The following is a 19,027-nucleotide window of genomic DNA, read 5'->3' on the forward strand; positions in this document are numbered from 1 at the left end:
TTTGTAAAGCAGACATTGATGTTGAAGTTGGAATTATTTTAGAAGTGAAATGGTCCTGATCTAGTTATTTGAGTGGTGTTTCCCAATGCATGTTTAATTTTGACATTTCAATGAGTTTATTGATATTTACAAATAGAGGGGGAAAGTTAAATCCACCTCACATCAGAAAGGATTGACTTTTTTTTATAATTCTGGTACAAACCAGAGTTGGAGTAATGATGACATGAATTCATTCAGAGCCTTGAATTTCTTGTGAATTACCTATAATGGTAAATATACCATGCTAACTTGTGATTTAGGTTAGTAGGGCATTTAGTATATTGGAAATAGACTGCAGTCTTGTTTAAGGCCATAAGCCAAGACCCAGATCTAGATCAAGACTAAGGATATGTTTAGCTACACTACTATTCAAAACTTTGGGGTCAGTAAGATATAAAACAAAAATATTAAGCAAAGTGTGAAGTTTATATTTTAACTGTCCGTATGAATAGTCTTTCTGTTAATTGTCTGATGCAACAGCACTTCATCCGTGAGTGGTCGTTCCACTGGGTCTGTGTTAAACAGAGGGTGAGGAGGCTCAGTTTGCACTATTCTGGTGTGTATTCCTCAGTGAGACGGTGTCAGAGGTGAGCTGTGTGAATGGGGGTCCTGGTTCCCCCCTTCCCTTTGCTGAAGGGGCAGTGAGGCAGAACGTTTCCAGGGTTGAGGCTTTGTCTCGGGGTCGTGGGCTTCGAGGAGGAGAGGGATTCCTAAACACTTAAGTCTTACCGTGAACCAGACAGACACACAAAAAGGGATGATTGTGTTATTGACCTAGCTGATGGAGAAAGAGAGAGGAAAAGAAAATCTTTACAGAATTGAATACAAGGAATTAAGAGTTGAAAGGTAAAATAAAGAAAAGGAAAGATTTGCCATCTTCAGTAAGAGCAGTAAAGTAAACAAACAAAAAAAGGTACCTTTTTGGTTGGTGTGTTTTTTTTTTTCTGACATGTACCATTGCACTGACACAATATTATCTCTAGGTTAGCATTTACTAATTAGTCACTTTCAAAAATATACCATGGGACTACCATGTGGTTTTGAAATGTACCATGGTAAGAGATGGTTATGTTTTGGTACTTTGAAATATACTGTGGTACTGAAATTAATGTATAATGTAGTACCATGTTATTATGTCCAATAAAACATACTTTTGAAAAAAATTAAATAATGTTGGAAGTACCACAAGCTGTATGTAAATATGGTAATCATTCAGGACCGTACTATCTGTAAAATGAATGTACCATGGTTTTACCATCTTATACAACTCACTGTACTATTAACCTCCATACTTTTTAAAGTTAATATTGAATATTGATTAAAAAAATTAAAAGGCTTTTTTAGTGTTCATTTATAAAGATGTTGAATCTTTGGGGTTTTTTCTGTTTCGGAAGTTTCAGAGTTTGGATTCATATTGGATGTTCCAATTATCCCTCTAGCTGGGATTAGTTTTAATCCTCTTGGTTATTAGTTAACATATTCCCTCTTCAAAGCTGAAGTGCTCTGGTCCTGCCTGTTTGAAAATCCGAGAATTGGATCCAGCAGCTTGTGAATTAGACTCTATATATTTCTCACAAGTGATTTATTTATTTATAAAAGAAATGGAATGCACAGCGGATACATTTCTAAAAGGTGTGATCCTCCGGACAAGTGGCAGAAATGTTTGATGTAAAAGAATATGGCATTCAACTAGAGAAATCCATACATGTTTAGAAAATGAAGGCTAAACCATTATTTGAGTATTTGTATGTGAAAATATGTGTGCACGCATTTGGAAGTATTCACTTTGTGTGCACTAATAAGATGTTTATGCATTCTCAAGCATTGCCTCACCCAATGTCTTGAGTTTTTTCCTTGAATTTCATCGTGCGTGTGCGTGTGTGTGTGTGTGTGTGTGTGTGTGTGTGTGTGTGTGTGTGTGTGTGTGTGTGTGTGTGTGTGTGTGTGTGTGTGTGTGTGTGTGTGTGTGTGTGTGTGTGTGTGTGTGTGTGTGTGTGTGTGTGTGTGTGTGTGTGTGTGTGTGTGTGTGTGTGTGTGTGTGTGTGTGTGTGTGTGTGTGTGTGTGTGTGTGTGTGTGTGTGTGTGTGTGTGTGTGAGAGAGAGTAGGTTTGCATACGAGGCTGTGAATGCCTCAAGCAAAGATCCTATCAAAGCTGTCTCTCGTCTAGAAATCAAGAATGAACAAATGGGAATGCTGTGTTAGTTGAGACGGGAACATGGGGAAAATCTCTATAAGCTCTGAGATAAGAAAGACGGTTCCACCCAAGGTCAAACACCCTGTTAGCAAACACACTAACAGAAACTGTCATGCTTTTGCAACCTAATGAAGGTGTGCTAGCTGTTCGGTTTAGCTTGACATCAGCCTATACAGGACATTTTTTTTAAATAAATTATGCAATACAACAGCAATAAAATGTATACTTTTTACTTCTTGACAGAATGTTCTTGGACATGTGTTTGTCATTTGATTTAAGCAATTAATTTGTTCTCAGTAATATATTATATACATTTTATTTATATATTTTATTCATATCTGCATTAGAAATTATTCAAAGAATATGGTAATAACTCTTTACAATAGTATACGTCAAAGTACTATATCATCACTATGTTGCTTCTTTGTAAGGGTAGCAACAATTGCAATTTTATAAATGCAACTTCAGTACTGTACAAATCCATTTTGAAATTTCCCTTTCTGCGTGCAGCTCAGACCCCATCTGGCCTTGGTTCTCTGCACTAAAAGATTGCTTTGAACCTCTTCTTTCTCATTTCGTTCAGCCCTCATCAGCAGAGCTCTGCTCTTGATTGGTGTGTCATGCTTTGGCCCTGAAGCTCGCATTCATTTCCTCATGTACAGCTCCCACATCATCTTCAAGGGAGGCCCTCGTCTTCAAATTACTTAGCTAAATTCGTTTCCCCTGGTTCAGTTTGTTTAATGACCCTGATTAATTAGCAAGAGAGAGCTTTCTAATTTATGTTGTTGTTTTGCTGAGTCTATCTTTGACCCCCGAGAGCTGCGAGAGGCACTACAGACGCTTTGTTCTGTTGTAACGGTTGTTTTTATTGCTTTGCTCCCTTGAATTTGTCATCTCAGTGCAGCTCTACGGTTTATAATGGAGTAGTTTGTTATGCAGCCTGCTTAGTCATATGTAAAACACATTAATGCTTAAACGATTTTTAACATCAGTGCTGTTATGTTTGTCCGTTTCAACAGGTCAATGGAAAGGACTTGTCCAAGGCGACGCACGACCAGGCAGTGGAGGCCTTCCGTATGGCTAAAGAGCCTATTATGGTCCAGGTGCTACGCCGTGCTCCCCGACCCAAACCTACAGGCCCAACTGGGGAAGCGCAGGTAGTGGACATCAGCACCCAGACGGACATCACCTTCCAGCATATCATGGCCCTCAGTAAGCTGCCTACGTCCTCCCCGCCTGGGGATGTGCTTGAACAGTACCTGCTCCCAGAGGGGTGAGTGACGGCTCTCTGGACCAATCAGAATGCATGTCACAGATTTCCGTTATGGCTGACACCTCACTAGTGAAGATGGTGCTGTTTATAGCGAAGAGAGTGCTGAGAATAATTAGAAATGTAGCATTTACGTGCCATTGCACATTATTCAGAAGTTGCTCTGCCAACCCAACTGTTTAATATACTTGTCTTACTAACAGTGTTTTGGCCCAGGGCACAAGATGAAATTAAGTTGCTCTCATTTATTTGGATTTGCATTGTCCTCTTACATCTCACTGCATGTGTCCTCAGGTCTTGTCTCTCACATGTTACTGACAGGAACTTGGTAGCCAAGAGAAAATAATAGATTTTTTCCCAACACACCCAAATTAAAAACGAACTTGCTGATATCTCATTTCTGCAGATGCTTGTTTTTATCGTACTAATTATTTTACTATTAAAAGATTTGGGTTGAGTTGTCAAAATAGATCATGACCGGTGTTGTTCATAATTTATAACGTAATTTTATAAAATTGATAGTTACAGATCTAAAATCGATTAGATGAGCCAAAGTTTTAATCCTTATTATTATTATTATTATTATTAATAATACATTTAAATATTTATTGAACATTGCTATTTTTTTATCACTATTTAGGTTGTTTTATAAAGCAATTATCCACAAGAAGCCACATATTCCAGTGATTTACTAAGAGTAAAATCCCTTAGACGTGAGATGTGAAATTGGCAGCTCAGCCAGCCTTGTAGCATTTCATAGAACGTATGTATTAATCAACCGTCTAAAGCTTGAATACAGGGTTCATTTGATAAGTACTGTGCCTCTATGTTATTGTTCTTTACAGTATGATATGATTTTGCTTTTGTGTTTTCTAGACACTCTCCTGCTCATGAATACTTCGACCCCAATGATTTCCTCGAGGGAATGCAGCATGAGATGGAAAGAGAGGAGCTAGAATACGAGGTGATGCCATAGAATTTACTCTATCTTCTGTCGTCCCTGAAATGTGAATTAAGACATGCTGACGCAAACTGTCTCCACTGATCTATTGGTGAATTGACTAACCATACCCTCCATAACCTCACACAGACACTGAAGTAGCCTTGTTCCCTTGAACAGATGCAAGACAAGGATATCATTTACTTTTGTCATTGACTTATATATCGGTGATTAGACTGGCGTGATTGATCTGAATGTACAATGAGCATAGACAGATTACACTGTAATGAGAGTGGTAGGCAGTGAGTCATGAGGGGTCACGAGTGAGTTCATAAAGAGATGAAGTTCAGAGACTTATAACAGCAGATGCTCTGCACGTAGCCCTCTCAACGACCTCTCATTGGCCCCTGAGGGCCTCCAGGTGCCGCACTGGGGGCCCAGCAGACAGAGATCAACGACCAGGATGGGGCTAATCTGAATGCCCAACAACACCACCACCCTCCTTGTTTACCTTGATTAATGCTCTCCATTGCACTTGAAGGACAAAGGAAAGAGAGTTTCAGATGCTGTGAGGTAGAAATGCATGTGTTTCGGGGTCTTTTCATGCCATAGTGTAGTGTTGGCAAACATGTGTAATCATGTTATCTAATGAACTAACCAGCTTATCAAATACTTCATCAGCATGGTCACAAGCAAATCCATGCTCAAAGAAAAATGTATAATTATTGCTTGGCCAAATCTCATGAAACTTGTCAAGAATGTTACGATTATATTTCACCATAAACCCAAAGGAAATAATAAGTAAGAAATTATATATTTTTTCAGTTATATTTAAAAGCTAATTAAGTCTATATTTAGGACCATGAAGATTTTTTTACGTTGTGACATTTCTACCACCTATTCTCATTACCACAATACAAAAAAAGTTATTCTCAGTACTATCATATGAAGAAAAAAACAATCAACCCTAAATTTTTGAACAGTAGCATATACCGTACATATGTTTCCTTGCCTGGGCATGTATTCATGTGAGTCACCTGTTTACATTGACGAAGACTGATGGTGGAGCATTTGTTGGTTGGTGTAGTAGATTACTGGGGATTTTTTGTAGTGAACTGTTTGATTGCTCAATAACAGCTTCATTCACCCTCTTCCTTCATGTCTGCTGTGATACCAGCGCCAAGGAGAGCTGTGATCTCCATATGTATCTTGTAGATTACAGCTGTTGACACAAGATGAACGAGTCTCTGTTCATGTACATGTTTGTGGCAGTATGGCGTTCTGTCGCTGCACTCTTTAATCTGGGCAAATTATTCAAATATGTAGATCAAGACAACAGATTGTGTACATTTTTCTGATTAAACTGCTTTGTTTACACTGTTCGGCAAGTCAACTTACAAATGTCTTCTGTTTTTCTATGCATTAAAATATCAATCTCTTCTTTCAGGAAGTGGATTTATACAGAACTAACGTCCAGGATAAATTGGGGTTTACCGTGTGCTACAGGACCGATGATGAGGATGAGACGGGGATCTATGTCAGTGAGGTGAGTTGTATCATGAAAATAGCCATATTTGTGATTGTGAATGTCTGAGGCACGTTCTTTAAAACATCTGTGGTTTCAATTGTGAATCACTTCATTTTTTTTTATCGGGTTTTATATTCTTGGTCACCAATTTTCCTCATTGTGCAGATTGACCCGAACAGCATTGCTGCAAGAGATGGACGAATTCGAGAGGGAGATCGAATCATCCAGGTTTGCTTTATTTCATTTTTGTCATTCGTCTTATTCCATCATATTCAGGCATTGTCTAAAAAAATCTCCACTTCACAATTCAGATCAATGGCATTGAGATCCAGAACCGTGAGGAAGCAGTGGCTCTTTTAACCAGTGAAGAACACCCAAATGTGTGCCTGCTATTGGCTCGACCAGAGATACAGGTCAGAGACCCAAGCTACTCTACAGACATACATGCTGTTCACCAACTTTCAAGGACAGCTGATAGCTGATAGCTTTTCTCCCGTCCTTGTTGTTTTAGCTGGATGAAGGCTGGATGGATGATGACAGAAACGACTACCTGGATGACCTCCACATGGATATGTTGGAGCAACAACACCATCAGGCGATGCAGTTCACCGCAAGCATGCTCCAGCAGGTACAGTAAATCCATCACAAGTCACTCGTGGAGTCCGTCAGGAGGCATATCAGTCAATCATATCTCAGCCTGCCATTGCATGACATCTAACATATCAATCATAAATTCTGTGTCCGTCACTGAGCAGGAGATAAAGCAGGCAAGCCAGAACTTTGGTTTAAATAAAGCATGACTAGTTTAGGCCCCATTTGCACCTGGTATTAACATCTGTTTCAGGTGATTCGATCTGAAGTGGACTGTGCAATTTACATGTGTAAACAGGGTCAAATGCATCTTGATCAGGTGTTAGATCTCATATGGCCGCATTAATTTTTGTAATGTAAGCACTAATGTGTCCTGATTCATCCCAAACAGTAATGAATGATTGTTTACTTTTACTTACTCTTATAATATTTATACCAAAACTTTGCCATATATGTATATAGAAACTTTGCCAGTTCGCCTAAGGCATCCACAAAACATCCTCTAAAAAAATCTGGAAAAGCCTGTACATACTGTAGATCTTGACCAAAAATTGATTCACCTCTTGATGGAAATAAATGTTGTGGTGTTATTTCCATCCAGAGGTGCATCCATATTTGGTCAAGATCTTGTATTGAGAATGCAAGAGTCCAGCACTCTTAAAAGTCTACTCCAGCACATCCCAAAGACTTCCATGAATTTAAGGTCTGGACTGTAAAGGTCTGGAATGTACCAATTCATATGTGAAAATTATTCTTCATGCCCCTCTTATTCCTCATAACCATTCTTTCAAAATTTTAGCCTGGTGAATCTTGACATTGGCATCCTTGAATATGGCAATTATGTGTCTTCTTACATGGTTGTTTAAGAAATGAAAAACTACACGCTCCATCAATTAGGGTTTGAAAAACTGTTGCCAAACTTATAACATGTTAGAAACATAATAATTACTGCAATAATGATCCAATCATTGACCTTTAAGCATTTGCCTATTTAAATCCAAACACCGACTTTTTGGGGGGGTCGGGCAGTGTATGCACAAGATATATTTTGATGGGGATGCACCAATATGGATATATTTGATATGATAACTGATAATAATTAGTATTTAATATTAATATGAAGCTGGCTGACATCAGATTTGCAGTATGCAGTTACACAAATCAGAGTAACGACATTCCCTGACTTGTTTTCTTTCAGAAGAAGCACGAGGAAGATGAAGGTACAACCGACACTGCCACGCTGCTCTCCCACCACCATGAGAAGGACAGTGGAGTGGGCCGCACTGACGACAGCACTCGTAACGATGAGAGTTCTGAGCAGGAGAATCTTGCCGATGACCAAACCAGCGCCTCCACCACGCTAGGCAGCCGGCGCAGGCTCGCCTACAGTCAGGACACCCTAGGTAGTGGCGACCTCCCCTTCAGCAGCGAATCTTTCATTTCCGCAGACTATGGAGACGCAGACTTCTTGGGTGACTTTCCTGCTGACGAATGTGAACGGTTTCGCGAGCTTTTGGAGCTCAAGTGCCAGATACAGAGCACGGGCAGCAGTGGTACACCAGAGCAGAGCTTGTTCTGGCCCAGTGGGAGTGTAGGTGGAGGACAGGGCGGCGTTGGAGAGGAGGGCGTCGACAAAGAGCTGGAGCTTCTGAACGAGGAACTCCGCAGCATTGAGCTTGAGTGCCTGAGCATAGTCCGAGCACACCGCATGCAGCAGTTGCGCGAGCAGTGCCGCGAACAGTCCTGGATGCTGCACAACAGCGGCTTCCGCAACTACAACACGAGCGTGGATGCAAGACGCCATGAGCTGGCGGACATCAGCGAACTCCCAGAAAAGTCCGACAAGGACAGCTCCAGCGCGTACAACACAGGAGAAAGTTGCCGTAGCACGCCACTCACTCTAGAGCTCTCCCCGGACAACTCCTTGCGTCGTGGAAATGAAAATCAGGCAGAGGCAGGGCCAAGTAGCGGTACATCGGGTGGCAGCAGAATTCTTAAACCTCTGCTATCGCCCGTCCAAGAGGCTTGCAGCCCCAGCAGGGGTCGCCCAACCTTGTTGAAAGAGTCGGAAACTGGAATCCAGCCTGAAGTCCGAGAGCGCAAAGTAGGTCGCCATGCCCAGCCCCAATCGCCCTACAAACACGCACACATCCCGGCCCACGCCCAGCACTACCAGAGCTACATGCAACTGATCCAGCAAAAATCTGTGGAGTACGCCCAAAGCCAGATGAGCCTAGTCAGCATGTGCCGGGACCCCGTCGCTTCTGCTGACTTGGGACCCAAGATGGAATGGAAAGTGAAGATCCGGAGTGATGGTACACGCTACATTACCAAGCGGCCCGTCCGGGACAAGCTCCTGAAGGAGCGAGCCCTACGGATCCGAGAGGAGCGCAGCGGGATGACTACAGATGACGATGCCATTAGCGAAATGAAGATGGGTCGCTACTGGAGCAAAGAGGAGCGCAAGCAACACGCCGTTCGTGCCAAAGAGCAGCGCCAGCGCAGGGAGTTTATGAAGCAGAGCCGTATTGACTGTCTGAAGGAGCAAGGAGGCAGCGCTGAAGACAAGAAGGAGCTCAACATCATTGAACTTAGTCACAAAAAGATGATGAAGAAGCGGAACAAGAAAATCTTCGACAATTGGATGACTATCCAGGAACTGTTGACCCATGGTACAAAGACCCCCGACGGGACACGAGTGTACAACTCCCTACTGTCAGTGACCACGGTGTAGGCTCTGTAACGTTCTGTATATAGGACACTATCGATTGGGGTAGACAATCCTGCCTCGTTCAATGCGGCAACATTTGTAAATAGGAAATATGAATGCCTTGTCTGAAGGAACTTCGCCATTTGCCAAGAGTAGGTACAATGAGAGTCTCAGAGATTGAATAGGACGATGGATTTATAAAAATTATTTCTTATTTGCTCTGTTCGTTTCTATATTGAGCTTGTGGTTTGAAATATTATATTAAGGAACTGATTCATGACCATTCAGCCTCTTTGAAAGTTTTGGAAAACAATACAAAGACCATAGACAACCATCAGCATTTTTTTTTCTTCCAACAAGTAACTAACAGTGCTTTTTTATGCATACATATTGCTTATTAAAGTAATGCAGATATTTAGCTTCATGGTCATCATAGAATATTTGTCATGTGTCATTATATACTTTGCAGTCGTTGTGACAGGGTTTTACAACAAAAAACGATGCTTTACAGATTTTAAAGAAAAGGTGCTGTTATTCCTAAAGTTCATACTTCACTCAGCTACTGTTACATTAGACATGCATCAAAGTGAAACCATTTATTAAAATCTAAATCTGTTCATATTATTGTTGATATCAATGTTTGTTGTAGACAAAAAGCCTTTTGTATAGGTTTCCATTCTATTACAGCAAGATAATACAGTTTAACAAATCATTAGTTAGAAATGCAATTTGATGTCTTGTAAAATGAGAGAAATAATAAATTATTGTTTTATATTTGATGAGCTTTCAAAATATTGTTGTGAACCTTTTTTTTTTTCAGTACATTTTTACTAAAAAGAGGTTTCAGTTTGCAGCCACAATAAGTTGGGTTTTTCTTCAAATCAGTTGAAATGACTGCAACAAAGGGTCCTGCAGATACGTGTGAGTTTCTGTTCGTGTCTAAGTCTGTTAGGGGGGTTATGGGTGGATGATGTCCACACTTCAGTGACCACTCGACCTCAGGGCCACTGACCCAGCCAAGCCCCTGTTTCTGCTTATCTGTCCCCAGCTGTGTGTAGCTCTGAAACGTAGAGCTCAGGTCAGTGAACAGACCTCTATCTCATTACAATCACACTGAAAGGTCTGCGATGCCACAGCTGCAGTGAGCGGCGCAGACTTCTGTTCCTAACACACATGCTAGCTCAGTCTTTTTCTGGTAAACTTTGTATTTGCATTTGATAACAAAATATCAAATCGAGTGCAAACAAATGATGCTCGAACTTTTCTCAGAACTTTTTTCTTAGATTATTTTGTAGTTTGTCAACTGTTGTCAAAGTGTGTGTGTGTGCGTGTGCGTGTGTGTGCGTGCGTGTGTGTGTGTGTGTGTGTGTGTGTGTGTGTGTGTGTGTGTGTGTGTGTGTGTGTGTGTGTGTGTGTGTGTGTGTGTGTGTGTGTGTGTCACTTATTTTGTCGTCTATTACAATAACATTCATACATTTTTAAACATGGTTAAGTATTTACTTTGTGAGGTCATTGTGTATGCAGCAAGTAGGCTTTTTAGGCATTTACAATTTACCACGGTATTATCTAAAGTCTTTGTCAATGCAAATGTAACCGAAAATACCTGTTTCTTCCCTTGACATTCTCCCCCCACACACCCCAAAAATAACACACAACCACAGTTATGAGGGTATAAAGTATCAAAGCCACTTATTTGTCTCTTTCTAGTTCTATATACAGTAGGCTATGTATATTTATAATCTAAAAAAAAAAGCCCATACCATTGTGTATCTGTGGTCTGTGGAAACGTTAAGGGAATAATTATGTTAATAAGGGAGGAGAAGAAACATGCTGTCAGCCTCCTCCTCTCTGTCTGCTTGTATGTAATTGATTGCCTCTCTGCTTGCCTAAAGGAGGACTGCTTATGTGATTTATGTCCACAGAGATCTCTTCACACACACTCTTTTAATAGGAGATAACAGCATCCTATGCAAAGACAAACAAAAAGAAGCAACAGCAATCCATTCTGAGTTGTTCCCTTCCCGGGCCAGGAAGAGGGGCGAAGTGGAGATTGCTTTGATCACACTCTCTGGTTTGTTTTTATATTGGTAATGAATGAAGGTGGGCAGCGTGTGATACGGCCGGCCGTCCTCCGCTGTTAGTTTTGGAGCTCCTCTCATTTGTCTAAATGCCACGGCAAAAGAAAAGGAGAAGCTCTAGAGTAAATCGGTTGTTGACCGATAAGACCACTGTTTCCGTCCTTGGCTCTTGTTCAGCTTTGTGAGAGGAAACCGTCTGGCGGGATGGGTTTATTGTTAAGAATGAGAATGAACCCAGTGGGCCTTCTCCGTTTGGGAGATCGGCAATAGTGAGCTTAATGTTTTGTTTTTGTTTTACCACTTTTAACTGTGGTAAAATCACTGTAAGACAAGGTCTTGAGGTGGCAACAGCAATATGGTGAAAATAACTCTATGTATAATCAGTCTTACTTTTCGGATTCAAATTAACCAATCAAAATAAACCAATCTACCTTTTACGTAACTGACTTAAAGTTATGAGCTTGAAGAAAAAATATTATATGACTAACTTGTAAGACTAGTCTAAGCAGTTTATGTGAGACAAACAGAGAGAATTGTTCTAATTGGCTGTTTGTTATTTACTGCGTCTCGCTGCCCCTTTTCCGTGCTCAACACACGGGACCATAGACTAAAAAAAAAAAAGACTGGACAGGCAAATATGCACAAGACACTTGTCATTGAATATTGTCAATCACCAATTAGTACTATACATTATTTAAGGTTAATAAGCAACAGCAACTTGACACAGTGTAGAATGCTGTCATAAGTGTGTTTATTTACAACCGCTTCAAACATGGTTGGTCCTGTCAGAAAGTCAGAACTATCCTTTTTATAATATATAAGCTATCAATTAAAAACATTAAACCCTGAATAATTGGTCTTTTTTTCCGTTAAAATTAAGTTTGTTCACGTTTCAAACCCTGTAGGGTTTTCTGTTTCACACTTCTCCAAGTCCCAAAAAGGTCACAGTACAAGATGAAAATGTGAAAACGTAGTGAATGTTAATTAACTTAAGCCTACTCATTTTTGCATTGCCGTGGGCAACTGCACCTATGTCATGTTTGGTTTATTTTTGTCTGTTGTTAATTATTTTACTTTTTTTAGCTTACAATTCTTTGTTGGCAAATATATATTGAATGCAACATCACTGTCATGTCATCAAAACAGCTCAATGGACTAGACATATCAGAAGAATTAAAATAGAAACATGTAAATATATGATGCCAAAAATTGTATATCGTTTCTCATATTATGCAGGTGAAATGGCATCAGACATAACAATGACTGATAGCAGGAATGTAGACTCCCATCTGATCATTCACCATATAAAACTCCCACAGACGCTCCAACTAGATGATGTCAGAGAAAACATGAAGTATGCACCCAATTCAATTAAACCTCCTCAGCTGGGCTGTCCGTTTCACCAGATTCATGAGATGAATAGAGACATCTCATTATTTTTAAGATGATGTAGTTTATAAAAAAGCAATCAATGTTCAGCTGTCAATGTACCGAAACACTTCAATCAGTTGAAACGTGCGGTAGGACAAGAGTTTGTGTAATTTCCAGAGTGCATTGGTAGAGACAGTATAGGAATGCAAGAGTCTCAATTCAAAGGAACGTAGAATAATATCTGTTCACACATTCAAATTTCTCTTATGAGTGTTTTATTTTTCTATGTGAGCACCCATTCGTCCATAGTTTTAATAGATTTCTGATACACTGTCTTGGTGTGCTGGGGGATTTAAAAAACGGTTTATTTTATTTAAAAAACGGTTTATTTGATTTAAAAAAACTTACGAATAATTCACTGAATCGAACTTTAGTTCTGAGTTGATGGTGCAAGACGCACATTTGAAGTAGGACTGAAGGAGCCAATGAGAATCTAGCCTAGACGGGTTATTGAACCAAAGAACTGATTCAGAATTAACCAATAGAAAACAGACTCAAAAAGAAACAAATGAGTTCTGTCTGAAGTTTTCCAAGGATAACCTATGAAAACGTCAACAATTAGATCCATGATTATGTTCGTTTTGAATCGGACATGACCGAAAAGCTGACTTTCAACTGCCTGTAGATTTGATTTGTTCATTTCAAACCTGTTCTTTGGTTGGATAAGCCTTATGGACATGCTCACTGGATCATTCAGTGATGCACAAGGAAAATATGCATCTTGAGTCATCAACTCGGAACTAAAGTTTGATTCAGTTCGATTGTGTTACAGGCTTAAAATAATGATTCGTTCAAGAATCAAACTAGTACAAAAGTCATCACTGCATTGGTAGGACTGCCACTCATAGTCTCAATCATTCTATTCTGTTCTCTATGGTATGATGTTCTTACACTAGTTCTGCCAAACTGTAGAAATAGCAGAAATCTTTCTGTCTTCAAACACAGATCTGTCACCATCCCATCAGCTGAAAAAAAACCCTCACACTTCAGTCACACTGACCTTTTCCTTATCCACACATTCCCCACACAGCTTACACCATTATCCTCCAGACTCTGGGCCGTAGACGCAATTGGACCAGTGATTTGAACACTAGGAAGTGTGGAGGACAGCTGTAGCCTAAAGCACACATCCAACAAAAAGTGAGATCTGGTGTATGTTTTATATTTTAATGAGAAGATCTATTGACTATGATGACAGACTTTGAAAAAGATGATGGGTTGATGGTAATTGAATCACTTGGATTCTCATTTTGAAGAAACATGCCTTCCACCAATTCATTTAGCGTTGTTTAAGTACTTGGGGGAATTGCGCTCAATAGAGATGCATCGCATTTATGCAATAATTTTTCAGAAGCCTACTTGTCACAGAGTGCTTTCTCCCATTTGATTACAGGGAATGAATGGCAGTGGTTTCAAAAGCAAGAAATCAACACAAGCATCACAGTTCATTTTTTTGTTTGCCTGCATGATGGTTTTCTTGCAATATATTATACCTTAAATGCTGTTGTGACTTTCACATCAGTCCTAAATTAAATTAAAATGAGGCCAATTCAGAAAATATGCAATTCATGCATTTGTTTTGTGAACACACAAATGGTGAAGAATGGCCTTGACCCTGTGCATGACCGCAAGCAAAATTTACCCTCACTAGTCACCTGACCCTTGAACTTAGCACGGACTTGTTAGGTTCAAAGGTCTGTTTAGCCATGTTGTTTATGGCTTAGGATTGCAGTAACTCATAGTGCACTTTTCCCTATAGGGCTGCAGAAGAGCTCTTTTCCCATGATCCCGTCATTAAAAAGGCCTATTAAATCAGCACATCATTGAGAAAACACTTTACGATAAGGTCTTATTTGTTAACATTAGTTGCATTTGATATAAACTAAGCATTTATTAATCTTTGTTCATGTTAGTTAATGAAAATGTTCATGATAGTTCACAAAGCACTAACTTATAACAAATAAAGGCTAGAAATATCTAACTTTGCATGTAATGAGTCTATATAATATATTAGTTTAATCTTTTAAGTTGAATTACTGAAATAAATGAACTTTTGCACGATATTCAAATTTTTCGAGTTTCACCATATCAAAATATTAGTTCCAAAATTAGAATATCGTGCAAAAGTTCATTTATTTCAGTAATTCAACTTAAAAGGTGAAACTAATATATTATATAGACTCAATGCATGCAAAGGATGTTTCAAGCCTTTATTTGTTATAATTTTGATGATTATGGCAAATTATGGCTTATGAAAACCCCAAAGTCTAAATTAGAATATTGTGAAAAGGTTTTCATAAGCTGTAAGCCATAACCATCAAAATTATAACAAATAAGGGCTTGAAATATCTCACTTTGCATGTAATGAGTCTATAGTATTAGTTTCACCTTTTAAGTTGAATTACTGAAATATATGAACTTTTGCACGATATTCAAATTTTTAGCATTTCATCTGTATGTATGTATGTATATATAAAACATAGAATTGCAGCCCTTCATATTCTCTTATTTACACTTTTCCACACCTGTTGGTCAATATCAAAATATTGGAAGTGAGAGCAGTGGTGAAACAAGTGCTGTGCAATGCACACGTTACACTCAACCTCCTGGTGTTCCTGTCACTGTTGTCTGCCATAGGCACTGTTGTGTCGGAACTGTCAATGAGGTGAGAGTCGCTCTGCTCTCCCCTGGCAGTAGCAACTGTACGGCATTGTTCCATCATGTTTACCCGGAGTACCTCGAGGCATCGATCCAAAACCTGTTTCTTCAACATTCTCCCTCTCTTTGAGAAGCTAAACATCATGTTGAAGTTGAACCTCAAAGGTAGTGCTTGTTATGCCTTTCCTTTGTATATAAGAATTCTATTGTAGATCCTTCAGATTTTATCCCCCATTGCAAATGACTTATGCACGCCTTGGTGGGCCATAATTGAGTTTTGATGAGCTGTGCCAAATAAATTTCAGTTTTGTTAAGCAAGTCAGCAAGCCAACATAGTATACGATGATGCATAATGCATTTTTGTAATTATTTACCCATTTAATTTAAATTTAGCGATGGGTAACATAATGGTATCCAAAATAAATACAGCAGATAAAAGTCACTAGCATGAATTTTCAAAAATTGCCAAATGTTTTAAATCGATACATTTAGATGTTTTATATGGAAGAAAACATGCTGAATGCCCTGACTGCTACACAAAAAAAAGTGACTTATGTTAAAAGGACTTTGACAGTGTAACAATGTGGTGTTGCATCTCATTTAATTTACTACCTCTCTTTTCGTACGTTAGAGTGAAAGTGTTGTAGATTTACTGCCTTTGAGTGTGTTGGGAAAGAATGGAATTCTAAGGATTCGGTGGAATGTTGTGCCTTTGAAAGAGCAAGATCAGTTTGAGCACTTGCTGGATTATTTCGTGCTCTTTGCTAAAACCTAGATTTTGTTCTTGCGCTTTATTAAAATATTTTAAGATATGCCAGTTACTTTCAGTTAAAACAGCTCAAAAATGCATTTTAGTGTGAAACGGGGGGTAAAAACACATTGTTTTACATTGAAAAATACATTGAGTTATTTATTTCATGTTATTAAGAAATATCTTTACACTAGAGACTTTCACATTTGGTGGCCTGGATCAGCGTAGCTACAGTGAGTCACTCACACATTATATGTCATGGGAGATTTGGTTTATTGACCATCAGAACTAATAATAGCTCCCTCGGGGGGATGATGCAGTGCTGATGGCAACACAGCGGTTCAAAGACCAGCGTAACAGCAGCACAAGCCCTAAATCCACTAGCTTTCTCGAAATCAATCCACTCACTGTATTTAGACGTTATTGATTTTATTGGTTTTCACTTGTCAGGTCATTTAATACCCGCCAACCTCTATTATGATGAATCTGCCATTTCACATATAGCTGTAATGGTGATGATTACATCATATAATAACCTCTGCTGATATGTAGCTTGTTTAGTCACAGTATGAGTCTGCTATGCAATCACACTGGGGAATTGATTGAATGCATGAGGGATTCAAAGACTTGTCCACATGATTGTGCACTCGCTGCAATAATCAGCTCTAACTATTGCACATGCTCAAATTGGATGTCAAGATCAGTCGATTGACCTCTTGTGTGTCTTGACAGTATGGGGTTTAATTTCTCCATTGCTAAATTACAACACAGTTTGCATGCCGAGTGTGTTACTGAAAGGTTTGCTGTTAATTTTCCCAAGATATTAGACTTTTGGTTGTAAAAAAGACATTAAAAAAAAAACTTAAATGTGCATTGAAGGTGGGACACAGAATATCATAGAGATTTTGACTTAAAAAATACATTTATTTACATATCTATTACATATGTTGTATGTTGCACAAACACACAAAAAATGTTCCCCACCATTTCTCAAGTCCTCATGAAAATACACTCAGAGACATGCACCTTTTTTCCTGTTTTATCAGGGGCAAAATTGCTCAAATTGCCCCTTTATTAGTCTCCCATTTACACTTTTAACAGCCTTTTGCAAAAAGCAGCATTCCCTCCACAAAATGGCTGCTAAAAGCCTAGCTGTGTAGTAAACCAGGCCCTCAGCTGCTATTAGCCTGAGAGGCCGAAGGTACATCTATAAATGGAGCGATGATGGAACATCCTCCACACGAGTCAATTAAAGCACTTCATTAGACTGCAATACTCCAACAGAGGCCACAGGCCCACGAACCCAGTAATGATGCCAATCAATGTGTGTATTACTCAGAATTAGCCACCAGCTGTCTGAAGCAGGGCTAGATCTTAATGCTAAGATGAATAATGAGCCAGAAAGTATGGCAAAATATGAAGTGAGTTTTATGTTTGAAAGGTAGTGTCAGAATGCAAAGGCTAAACCCTTACAAAAAAAAAAAAAAAAAAAAGTTTACCTGCTAATAGACTAAAATAGTCTACTTTTTATGTACTTCTCAGAAATATACTTAAAATTACACGTATGTATACTTGACTTACAGTTGTAGTCAAAATGATTCAACCCCCATTGCAAATCAGGTTTCTTGGCAAGTTCAGCTGTTTGATCAAATCAAACTAAAGTAATTGAAATAGCTCAACACAAATGTTTCAAGTGGTTTCCCCAAATTCAACTGAAAATGCAACTTCTGCAATCTCAAAATGATTCAACCCCTTCTTTAGTACTTAATAGAACATCCTTTTTGCTGTCACGATCTGCTGCAAGCGAGATGTATAAACCAGACACCAGCTTCTGGCAGAGTTTCTGAGGAATCTTAGCTCATTGCTCATGAGCAATGGCCTCCAGTTCAGTAAAAGTATTGGGTTTGTGTGCTGCAACCACCTTCTTCAAATCCCACCAGATATTTTCTATGAGATTGTCTATGGTTAAGTCAGGTGACTGTGATGCCATTGTAAAATCTTCCAGGACTTATTCTGCAACCAAGCCTTGGTGGAATCTGAGGTATGCTTAGGATCGTTGTCCTGTTGGGAGGTCCAATGACGCCCAAGCTTCAGCTTCCTCACTGATAGCATGACGTTTTCTCCTAGGATTTCCTGATACTTCAATGAATCCATCTTGACTTCCACAAACTGCAGGTTTATAGTGCCAGAGGTTGCAAAGCAGCCCCAGATCATGACTGAGCCACAACATGCTTAACTGTAGGCAGAGTGTTCTTTTCAGCATAATGCTTCATTCTTCTTCCTCCATAGTAACCAGTGTAACCACAATCAACTGATAAGAATGTAAATATGTACCCTGAAATGCAATGTAAGTCGCTTTGGATAAAAGTGTCTGCCAAATGCATTAATGTAAAATGTAAAATGTAAAATGCTATCTTTTTGTATCCTGTTCGTTGTTTGTGAAGGGCGATGATATCTTCTCTTAACTTTTGGACCATTCTTCTTCTAACATGCAGTCAAATGTGACACTCAACAAACCTAGCCAGTTCAGATATTTCAGGTGTTCTAGCTCAAGCACACCTGGTGCAACTAATTAAGCCCTTGATTAGTTGCACCAGGTGTGCTTGAGACAACACCTGTTTTGCAGATTTGTGCTGTTGTAAGGGGTTCTATTCAGGGTGTTAAATAATTTTGAGACTACGGAAATCATTAAAAGTTGTATTCTCAGTTGAATTTGGGGAAACCACTTGAAACATTTGTTGTGTTGAGCTATTTCAATTACATTTTGTTCATTGCAAACATGCGCTTTTACGCCTCTTCTGAAAGAGATGAAGGTGAAGAAGATATTTTTTGATAT

The 19,027-nt window shown here is 39.2% G+C and overlaps 1 protein-coding gene across 5 annotated transcripts in view; it reads left to right on the forward strand.

Moving 5' to 3' along the window:
- pdzrn3b (PDZ domain containing RING finger 3b) overlaps positions 1–10,050 on the forward strand; it is a 91,503-nt gene extending 81,453 nt beyond the window's left edge. For 4 of the 5 annotated variants that reach the window (XM_079628381.1, XM_079628384.1, XM_079628383.1 and 1 more), the window contains 7 exons: positions 3,254–3,507; positions 4,381–4,468; positions 5,892–5,990; positions 6,138–6,200; positions 6,284–6,385; positions 6,484–6,600; positions 7,762–10,050. In XM_079628381.1, the coding sequence (XP_079484507.1) occupies positions 3,254–3,507; positions 4,381–4,468; positions 5,892–5,990; positions 6,138–6,200; positions 6,284–6,385; positions 6,484–6,600; positions 7,762–9,297 (2,259 nt within the window). In that variant the 3' untranslated portion in view covers positions 9,298–10,050. Of the gene's footprint in view, positions 1–3,226; positions 3,508–4,380; positions 4,469–5,891; positions 5,991–6,137; positions 6,201–6,283; positions 6,386–6,483; positions 6,601–7,761 lie in introns of all 5 variants that reach the window. The other variant, XM_079628380.1, reaches the window with a different exon arrangement.
- The last annotated feature ends 8,977 nt before the right edge of the window (positions 10,051–19,027 follow it).

The sequence above is a fragment of the Phoxinus phoxinus genome (genome assembly GCF_949152265.1).
Source record: "Phoxinus phoxinus genome assembly, chromosome: 11".
In the NCBI taxonomy this organism is placed as follows: domain Eukaryota; kingdom Metazoa; phylum Chordata; class Actinopteri; order Cypriniformes; family Leuciscidae; genus Phoxinus; species Phoxinus phoxinus.